We start from the raw sequence: 9,789 nt of genomic DNA, 5'->3' as shown, positions 1-9,789 counted from the left end.
TTCCATCCTTAAAATAGATGATTATTTATTTAAGTAAAAGTATTAGTGTTCTAAGCACAATCCTAGTTTAAGTAAAAGTATTAGTGTTCTAAGCACAATCCTAAACTAGTACCAAAAGAAAAGGCACCATCTTAATAAATCATGGGAGATAGAAAAAGGCAAATAACAATTTAGAACACATGGAATGATGCCCATTGCATGAATGGAGACGTACTTTTTCTGAATTTAGATTGTTAACAATGACATAAAACAAAAAGTTATGCTTCAACCATAAGGTGTGGTGCGGTTGGTAAATTATCACCTTCAATTGGCGAACTACTTGGTGCCTTAATGACCCGTTTGAATCACTTTATGGTTAGGAACAAGCCGAATCCCAAACAAAGATTAATCATACCTTTCGAATGTGGGATATCTCTTAGTATTTATAAATATAAAAAAACTATGCTTCCATTCAAGTGATAATTTTTTTAAAAAAAAAAGTGTCAAAAATGAATCTCAAAATTTGAACCCGACGTGAATCGAACACGCAACCTTCTGATCTGGAGTCAGACGCGCTACCATTGCGCCACGGATCCTTGTATGATGAAAGCTATTTTATTTAAATTTTAACAGGGAGAAAGCGACCCAAGAGTAGCGGCTCTCTGATGGGACAGGAATTATCCATAACCTCAAATATTCGAATATTTCCCAACATTCTATCAAGTTTGTGTTTACCATCCAAAACAATATATATATATATATATATATATTATTGTCTTTAAGAAGGAATGCTGATATTGCCCTTGTTTTATTATTATTTTTTGTTGTTGGAGTCCTTGTTTTATAATTGCTTCTTTCATTTTTGAAGCCCAATTCTAAATCCCTAAAATATTCAACACATAAAATGGCTTGGGGAAATGCAATTCTTTTTTTTTTTTTTTTTTCTTTTTGCTTCTTACAAATAGACTCATTCTAACATGATATATTATATAAAAATTCATATAAAACCTATTTGGAGAGAAAACTCCCAAATTAGTCACTTGTTATTGGAAGGCATCTCCAACCATGGGAGGCAAAACCCAAAATTTGAGATTTTTAGTCCAAAACCTTCTCTAACCCATATATTTGGAGGGGGGGAAATTTGAGTTAACTGAACAATGGGGTAGAATTTGGCCCCAGATTCCAGTCCAGGTAGAATTTTTGTGGGGCCCAATTTGCAGCAAACAAGAGCCACATGGGTCCTCATTTGAAGCAAATGATGGGCTATTGCCCACTAACCCAAGTTTCTGGCCACGTGTCAAAGTCTAGGCAACTTAAAATTGCACTTCTATGGCTGCACTTCAAAAAAGTAAATTTCCAAACCGAAAGGCTAGAAATTAACGGCTGATATTAAATTTTGGTTGGATCAACAGGAAAAAAAATTATCCAACAACTGAAATTTAAATCTAAAGGTAAAAATAAGTAAACATATTATTCTAAATTGGATGCAACCTCAAAACATATCATAAACTCTATACATACCCATCAATTTGTTAATAAAATTATGTTTCAAAAAATTTATGTCAAAATGTTCAAAAAAAAAAATCACATAGTAATATGCAAAAATTAACTAAAAAAAAATTAACCACGAAAACAAAATAGGATTATATTATTCTTTAACAATTTAATAAAGTTGCGGACTCAAATTATAAGTTCGCAAGGTTAGAGGAAAAAAAAGTTTGAGGCCTAAAAATATATGAACAGTTGGAGGGTGAAATTTTGAGTTTGAGTCCTTTAGGGTTGGAGATCGTCTAAGGGGGTATTCGCAATTTACCCATTGGAAAATGACAAGTGTTTAATTTTGAGTTTTTCTCTCCAAATAGACTTATATGAGTTTTTATATAATATGTCACGCTTAAAATGGACTTAATTGTAATTCTTTTTTAAGAGAATTAATTAAATATTAAAAAAAAGTAGAATTTACAAGGAAGACTTTGGAAAAACACAAAGGAGAGAGAAATTTTGTAAAAAAAGCCAAAATGGACAAAATTACCCTTATTTATTTTTGGATTTCCTAAAGAATCCTTTACATTTGCATGTCTTTAATTTGAAAGTTGAGAGGTTTTTCTGTCTTTTTTGAAAATGTTTTGGCTTTTTCCAAAAGTGAAATTTTTTTATTAAAACCTAAATTTACTAATTTAGAACAGCATCCGCTTGAACTAATGAAACAAGTCCATCATCCAAATCATACAATCATGTAAAGTCACTCAAAGAGCATGGTGGTGCTCTTAGACTATGAGCAACCTTTGTTTGCTAAATGTGGTCTTTATTGAATCACCATGGACCAAAAAGACTGAGAGATGTTTTTATCTCATTGACAATATTACCTTCTTCTATTGCAACTATACATTCCTCCTCAGCCAACACCATTTGAACAGCAGCAAGAGCATCAGAGTCCAAAATAAGATCATGAAGAAAACCATCTCTTGAGCAAAAAGAAGACCATAGAGCATAGCCAGAGCACAGCTACCATGTTGATTTATGAATTTAGCTCTGTGGGAGTAAAAGCTAAGGCCCAAGTAACAAGTCACTTCCCATGAACCCGAAATTTGAGAGAGTGGAGGGAATCAACATGATATCCACTACCATTGAACATGGAGATAAATAAGGGATATGGGACTCCTAGTCTAACGGTTCAGTGCCTATAAAAGGCCAACTAATCCCCCAACATATGGGAAGAAAGGGATGATTGATTCTACTGCAACATTCCTGAACAAACACTTACTTGAGCTTCAAAGTGTTTTCTTGCAGGTACCACCTTCCTCACCCACTTGTGACAATTGAAGATGGCGTCTAACTTCTCAACATGAAAATCAAATTACTTATTGGAGGACCCAAAATTTCATGCTCCAACAAGCTCAAACAAAACAATTTATGACAATTACACTTCACCACCATATAGTTGTATTTAATCCAGAAGTTTTCCTGTAATTTTTATTTTATTTTATTTTAATTTATTTGGGGTAGGGAGGGGAAGAGGAAATTCCATAAATTTTGGAGTACATGTATCAGAAGGCATGAAAAACCTTGATAAAAATGGATAATAGATACTATTGCAAAACATATATCACCTATTCTAAAATATAATCCTCAAAACAAAATATGTTCTTTTTGGTAATTACCAACAGGTAAACCAAACCCTTTTATACTCATTCAAAAATGTTACACAGAATTGCGAACTGCTTACAACACTATCTCCCGTGATTTTTACATTTTGTCATTAGCAGGCATGTCTTTAGACATCCCGCACTGCATCCTTACAACAAATAAGGCGTTGCTATTGCTACTGGGACTTTTTTTATGAATATAAATTTACAGAACAAAAGAATGCAACATTTCATCTGACAGGAACACTCCGGTCGAATAATGCTGCTGATGAGGCTTAAGAAATTAATCATCAGTACAAAGAATTTTGTGGCTGAAAAATATAACTCATTTAACCAACATGTCGATCATGTGTGTTTTGTCAAACACAAACTGTCTTTAACTCATCTCAATGAGAAGTTGCCACCGGCGACTTATCAATCAATAAATCTGAATTGGAGAAAAATTAAATCCAGAAGCCACAAAAGAACGGAACAATATTACCTTGAAAAAAGCCGTCTGTCATTTCCCCCCTTCAGATTCAACAGTCCATTTCTCATTGTTCTTGCTTTCTAAGCTGCTTTTCATTTCAATTAACTTTTGTTTTTCTTCCTCAGTCTCTTGTGCTTTTACTTGATTCACATCCTTAGGCTTCTTGCTTGTAGATTGCTGATACATAACACCACCTGCCATGCATATCAACAGGCCCACTGTACCAACAAAGGTTGAATGTTTGTCCCAAATAACCAGATTAATCACAACTGTTAATAATTTGTTCACTATACCAAGAACAGTAAATCCAGTTGCAGAAATAGCCCTTCGGCAAGAAAAACCAAAGAAAGAGATGGATAAACCAAATAAACATGATAACCCCACTGGAAAAAGCACCTCAAGAGAATACCAATCTGATTCATCTGAGATTTCATGCTTAATCTTCTTCAATTCACCCATTACAAGTAGTTCCAACGGAAACAGTAGAAGAGCCTCAAGATTGTTATACAGTACAAGACCCCATGTATTTAAACCAATGGTCATTACCACATGCTTTATGTAGACAAAGTCTATGGACATGCTTACCAAGTAAGCTAGAGCCCAACTATAAGCCGTTACTGTGAACTGGTAATCTGTTAGAACAAAAATCACACTTCCCCCAAAAATAGTGGCAAGTGAGGTCCATGTCCTCATTGATGGCCATGGTTGATGCAAGAAAAGAGTCTCTCCTATGGCAACAAAAATTGGAACAACAGAACGAAAGACAATGAAAGTGTCAACATTAGCATGGAGAAGGAGCTCACTGTTAGTGAAGAGAGAGAGGTAGAATATAATTGCTGCTGGTAGGAAGCGCCACATGGTAAGTAGGTAAAGCGAATCATACTCTATCAACTTAAGCTGGCCACAAACGAGGACCCCAATAACACTTGTAAAATACTGTAAAGCAGTTAGTGCCCCAGGATAAGGAAATTTCACGACAGCCCATTTGTTGATGATGGAAAGCAACGAGGCAGATAAGCAGTAGCCAGCGGCTACCCCATAGACTGAGATTTGCTGGAGTAAAACACTATACCAGTTTGATTGGCTATTACCTAAGAGAGTGGGGGAACTAGAACCACCCTGGACCTGACGGCCCTGACCAGCTTCAGGATTCTCCACACCATTATTATTAGGCATCTATCACAGGATCAAAAGATTCTGTTAGTCCATCAAGAAAAACAGGATAGGGAAAATGCACCTGGTTGCCAGAACCACAGGGTGCACAGACTTCCTGGTAAAATTATTTGCACAATTTGGAAACAAATGTTTAACGGAAAAATCAGGAAAGAATAGCAACACCTTTCTCATGGGCGCTTCAGCTTCATCCATCTTCCCAGCTTCACCAAGGGCCTCCACTTGTTCAAGTAAGTTCTTTAATTTTTCCTCCACAACAGACAACTGTTCATACTGTTCAGTTGACGGTGGATGTGGCGGTGCAGGTTCCACCTCCTGATGACGGCGTTCTCGCTCACGCCTTACTCTTCTATCCAAATCCATCACCTGCAATGCAAGTAGAATAAGACAAAGACATACATGTGAATAATTCGAGATCATAATGCCCACTGGCTAGAAGTGCAACTTACCAATATCTCACAAAACTGAGCAAGTTCAGCTTCAAACTTGGCCACATATGCATCATGCTGTGGGGACTTCTCAAAACTAAAATCACCAACATATAAAAAAACAACTTAAAACTGAGACAATAGAATATAATCACAATGCCATATCAGGTAAAAAGGGAAGAAAAAAAAAATGTAGCAGGCAGCAGGTGATGTATTTTGTGTTTTATACGAAAACGAAAACAGCAAGTTCTCAAGTTTTCTGATGAAAAGGAAGAGAGTGTATTAAATGAACTCAGATGATAATCTGATCTTTAAGAAAAAAAGTTCAACTTTTGACAGAACAATCTAGATGCTCCTATGAAAGCTAGCAATGATAAACCCTTTTCCAGGCAGTGTAAAAATATTTATTCATCAACTGTTTACAGGTAAGAAAATGAAAAAAAAGAAAAAAGAAAAAAGGCTTGCGAAGGGTTCAAGCACCAGGAACAGAACCCTTAAAAAAAATAATGAAAAAAGCAGCACATCATGACATGTGAAACATCAACAAGCAACTAACATATCATTCCACACATATAAAGCAAATAGTTATTCATAAAAATGGAGATTGTTAGCAAAATCATGAAAGCAATTAAGTTGACATGCGAAAAAGGGAAGGACTTTATAATTATATTTCATTCAATTTGGATGCACTGAAAAAACGCAAGATGAAAACCCAAGTAACATTTCCCACAGGAAAATCCTAACCTACACAAAATATCCCGTTAATCACCTTTCTTTCAGCTTGGGGTCATGTATTCTAGGGCAGGGTCCTGATTAAGAAAACAAAAGATGTGCTGTTATTGATGCGTTGCTCTCTCCAAACATATTAAAAAAGCAAATGATTCAAAAAACTAAAATTCAGAATCGTGATTCCTTGTTGGTTTTTCTAAGCAACCAGATAGACTGTTAAAAAGGTGTAATTCAATACGAATTGAATAGCAATGCACCTATATCGCTTCGAGTATTGGCGAAGAGATCCAAAGGACAAAAGCGAACCAGATAGTGCCCACAAACCTCCTTATCGTCCCAAGTAAGTTCCCTGCCCCCATTTCTCCCTTCCTCCGTCAAACTACGTGCTGAAATTCACCAATCAATCAAAGCAAGAATAAGCACACAAAAAAAATCCAATTGAATGAAATAAAAAAAATCCAAATGCCCGGAGAGGCATAAAAAAAGAAAAAGCAAATGGGTATGTAGAAAAGCAACGATTAACCAGGGTTTATGCGAGATACCTGTGCCCATAAGTTCGTCAAGCAGAGGGGGAAATTCAGAAGGGTTTGAATTTGAGAAATAAATAAAAACAGAGAAACAATTTTTTTTTTTTTTTTTTGGGGGTGAAATGGGGGAACAGAGAAACAATTTTAGTTGGAGAGGGAAGGGTATCAATGCACCACCGCTGTTCGCTTCGCGGTCTTTTTTCGGAGAATTCTCCCGTGTTTTTTTTCTTATTTTATTTTCTTAATTCCATTGATTATTTCTTATTTGTGAATTGAAGTTATTTTTTTTAGAATTGATAGTCTAAACTACAACATGCTACTAACGAAGGGCGTGTTTGGAACTGCTTCTCTAAGAAGCACTTTTAGAAGCGCTTATATTATAAAAATATTAAAATTTTCCTAAGAAATCGAAGTACTTTTTCCTAAATAAGCATATGACAGATGCTTCTTCAAAAAACACTTCTACGGCCCATAAGGATTTTTGTTAGAGGGCTTTTGATTGTCTGAAAGCACTTTTAATCCGTTCAGCAGTACTTCCAAACGGACCCGAATTGATTTGGAGTTTTAATTTTTGTTTTAAAAATTTAATTTTCATCTTTATAATTGTTTAATAAATTATCAATTTTCTCCTTGAGGTAGAGACCACTTTAGCATAAAAAATGAGACTCGCATAACTTACAGGAGTTTGTATATACTTTTGTAAATTATCTATTTAGGGATTATTTGTAATTTGCTGGAAGAAAATTTGGATATATATTTTTTTGTTCCGAAATAAAATTTGGGTTTGTACGCTAGTTAAATACAGTTGTACTATACAGGAGAAAATAAGTACGTTTGCATTTTTACAACTATATACTTTCCTCGCATCTTCCACACTACCGACGCGATCTCTCTACTTCTCCCTCCCTCTCTCATCCACCTCACGGCCCGCCTGAATTGATCTCAGGTAATTCGCCACCAAATTTATTTACGCTATCGTTTTACATCTGGTGTTGTTTCAGTTTGGATTATATCTGCCTGAGATCGTGGCTTCCATAATTTCGTAGTTGAGGGAGGTTGTTTTGTTTTTTCTTTTTCTTTCCAGATTTGTTAGCTTTTCGTTTGACACCAATGAACGAAAAATCTATTGATTCCATGTTTTTAGGTTTATGGGTTTTGATATGATTTTTAGGTTGATTTCTAAAATCGGCTTCTCAGTGCAAGATTTGGTCATTTGTTAATACATATATATGCATTGTGCTGACCCAGTTTAGGTTTTACCATTATTAACGTCCTAAAATTCGAGTGATTGAGACTCACCTCAGCCGAACTTAAGTTGTTGATTGGTTAAAGGCTTTTTGTATCTATGAATCCAATCACACTTCAACTTTGAGGTCTAAATTTTTGTTTCTTTTTTATTTCAGCAACCAAAAGGCATAGAGTAATGGTTTTCGTACTGGTTAAATTGTAGTAGGCACAAATGACAAGTATATTGATGGGCCCTAGTTCTGTACATTGTAAATTATACTGTTTAATGTAGCCAGTGAGAACACATATTTGTCCTGATGGTTTCTTTTCTCCCTGATGTAGTGGATATCAACTTAGAATGGCTGGCAGAGCTCATATCCCCACTAAGAGCTCAGCACTCATTGCCATGATTGCTGATGAGGTATGGATAATGTTGTTCTGTAATTCTTTTGGTTGAAATAGTTGTTGCAGTCTTGATTTGTCTTCCTGATGAGATGATTGTTATCGTGTAGGACACTGTAACTGGATTTTTGCTGGCTGGAGTGGGTAACGTTGACTTGCGGAGAAAGACAAATTATCTTATTGTTGATTCAAGTACGTTTTGAGCTTTTTTGATGCTTGAACTTTGGAACTTCATCCATACTGGTAATCTGTTTCTATATGTTTGTATGCAGATAGATCATCAGGTGGACTAAAATGACAATTATGGTATATGATTAGTAATCTATTTGTAAGAATATTTTTCCAACTAATCCAGTGGGTAAACGAAATAGGAGGGCCTGGGAAGGGGAAGGGAAACTACAAACTTCTAGGAGATGTATTCTAGGTAAAAGACTATTATCTTTTTGTTGAGAAGTTGCTCTTTTGTAAGTATTGTTGCAGTTTAGCAATGGTATAAGTTTTCGTTCTTGTTTATCAAAGAAAAGCAAGCAAATTAGGCTACCATTCATTAGTGAAGAAAGGTATAAAATTACATTTTGGTCAGTTAAATTTGGTCTGCTGTGACAGTCCTTTGGTATTCCTTCTGTTCTTCTTAACGAGTATCACAGCACTTTAAATTAAACAACAACTTGGTCCCTTCAATGAAAAGTTTAGTTTCTTTTCTGTTTTTGGTGTGAAAAACTTAGCTATGAATTCAAATTAATACTTAAAGCAAGGTTCAGTCTCTGGTGCTTAATTATTATTATTATTATTATTATTATTTGTGTCTAATAGTATTTGTTTTCTTGTTTTCTGCTCAGAAACAACAGTGAAAGCAATTGAAGATGCATTCAAAGAGTTTACGACAAAGGAGGATATTGCAATTGTCTTGATCAGCCAATATGTAAGTTCTTTCTCATACTTTGAAGTTCTTCAACTGTTATGATTAGAGGACTTTTCTGGTCCGCAAGGCAATATCCTTATTGCCGTCCAAGTGGTTGCAAAACATATTAGAATTTATAGCAATCTTTGTATGCATTCCTTCCAAATTTGTTGTTAGTTGAAGATTATTTGAAAAGGAAATGACCATTTTCTACGGTTTTCTTACCAGGTTGCAAACATGATAAGGTTTCTAGTTGATAGCTACAATAAGCCAGTTCCAGCTATTTTGGAAATCCCGTCCAAGGATCATCCCTATGACCCTGCTCATGATTCAGTTCTTTCAAGAGTGAAGTACCTCTTCTCTAGTGAATCTGTGGCATCAGGAAGGCGTTGATCATCAAGTATTTTCATGTGTTTTGCTCAATAAGTATTGCATTGCTTTTGATACCATGTATGGTTTTTCCCTGGTTCACACCAACTGCTCTGTTACTGACCGACAGACGGTTGGTATATGTGTACGTATTTTAGTTTCCTTTTGTGCGTAAATTATCTGTAAATCATACCAATGCAAATTAAATCTCATTTTATTTAATAGGAATAAATTCATGTCATTGTTGATCTTGGTGAGAGTATGGTTTTGTTTATGAAAGCTCTCATATAAGTAGAATTACAGAACAATGTCAGAAAAGTTGACGAGAAACTTTACTCTCTTTTTTTTCTTTAATCAAAACCATTTAATATTTCTTTGGCAAATGGTATTTCCTATTATTTCTCAACCTCAGACTTTCACGTTGGTTTTTTGAAGTTTC

General features: G+C 35.2%; 2 protein-coding genes and 1 non-coding gene across 5 annotated transcripts; 1 reads left to right on the top strand and 2 right to left on the bottom strand.

The window, feature by feature from the left end:
• Window positions 1-503: 503 nt before the first annotated feature.
• TRNAW-CCA (transfer RNA tryptophan (anticodon CCA)) lies at window positions 504-575 on the bottom strand. The gene has a single exon. It is a non-coding gene; the product is annotated as a tRNA-Trp (tRNA).
• A 2,546-nt stretch (window positions 576-3,121) lies between these two features.
• LOC103336638 (GDP-mannose transporter GONST3) lies at window positions 3,122-6,710 on the bottom strand. 3 transcript variants are annotated; one of them, XM_008239707.3, is made up of 6 exons: window positions 6,467-6,710; window positions 6,182-6,310; window positions 5,965-6,004; window positions 5,217-5,292; window positions 4,933-5,133; window positions 3,122-4,770 (listed from the first exon to the last, which is right to left on the bottom strand). In XM_008239707.3, the coding sequence occupies exons 1-6, from the start codon at window positions 6,474-6,476 to the stop codon at window positions 3,625-3,627; spliced, it is 1,602 nt and encodes a 533-aa protein (XP_008237929.2). In that variant the 5' UTR covers window positions 6,477-6,710; the 3' UTR covers window positions 3,122-3,624. The 3 variants fall into 3 exon arrangements, with proteins under 3 accessions (XP_008237929.2, XP_088897595.1, XP_088897594.1); XM_089041469.1 differs by lacking the exon at window positions 6,467-6,710 and having other exon boundaries at window positions 5,940-6,004; window positions 6,182-6,229; XM_089041468.1 differs by lacking the exons at window positions 5,965-6,004; window positions 6,467-6,710.
• A 380-nt stretch (window positions 6,711-7,090) lies between these two features.
• LOC103336637 (V-type proton ATPase subunit F) lies at window positions 7,091-9,598 on the top strand. The gene is made up of 5 exons (XM_008239706.2): window positions 7,091-7,397; window positions 8,021-8,099; window positions 8,191-8,272; window positions 8,920-9,002; window positions 9,210-9,598. Exons 2-5 carry the CDS (start codon window positions 8,037-8,039, stop codon window positions 9,372-9,374), a joined length of 393 nt encoding a protein of 130 aa, XP_008237928.1. The 5' UTR covers window positions 7,091-7,397; window positions 8,021-8,036; the 3' UTR covers window positions 9,375-9,598.
• Window positions 9,599-9,789: the final 191 nt, after the last annotated feature.

The sequence above is a fragment of the Prunus mume genome, linkage group LG7 (genome assembly GCF_029339155.1).
Source record: "Prunus mume cultivar Tortuosa linkage group LG7, ASM2933915v1, whole genome shotgun sequence".
Taxonomy (NCBI): domain Eukaryota; kingdom Viridiplantae; phylum Streptophyta; class Magnoliopsida; order Rosales; family Rosaceae; genus Prunus; species Prunus mume.
This window is presented reverse-complemented; position numbering and strand designations above follow the sequence as displayed.

Bases quoted from the DNA above. Each gene is read 5' to 3' on its own strand.
- LOC103336638 (XM_008239707.3), bottom strand. The intron at 5,134-5,216 runs GTAAGTTGCACT...CTTGCATTGCAG, and splicing joins CTCAGTTTTGTGAGATATTG to GTGATGGATTTGGATAGAAG. The intron at 4,771-4,932 runs GTGTTGCTATTC...ATCCTGTGATAG, and splicing joins CTGAAGCGCCCATGAGAAAG to ATGCCTAATAATAATGGTGT.
- LOC103336637 (XM_008239706.2), top strand. From the start codon at position 8,037: ATGGCTGGCAGAGCTCATATCCCCACTAAGAGCTCAGCACTCATTGCC. The intron at 8,273-8,919 runs GTACGTTTTGAG...TTTTCTGCTCAG, and splicing joins TTATCTTATTGTTGATTCAA to AAACAACAGTGAAAGCAATT. The intron at 9,003-9,209 runs GTAAGTTCTTTC...TTTTCTTACCAG, and splicing joins TTGTCTTGATCAGCCAATAT to GTTGCAAACATGATAAGGTT.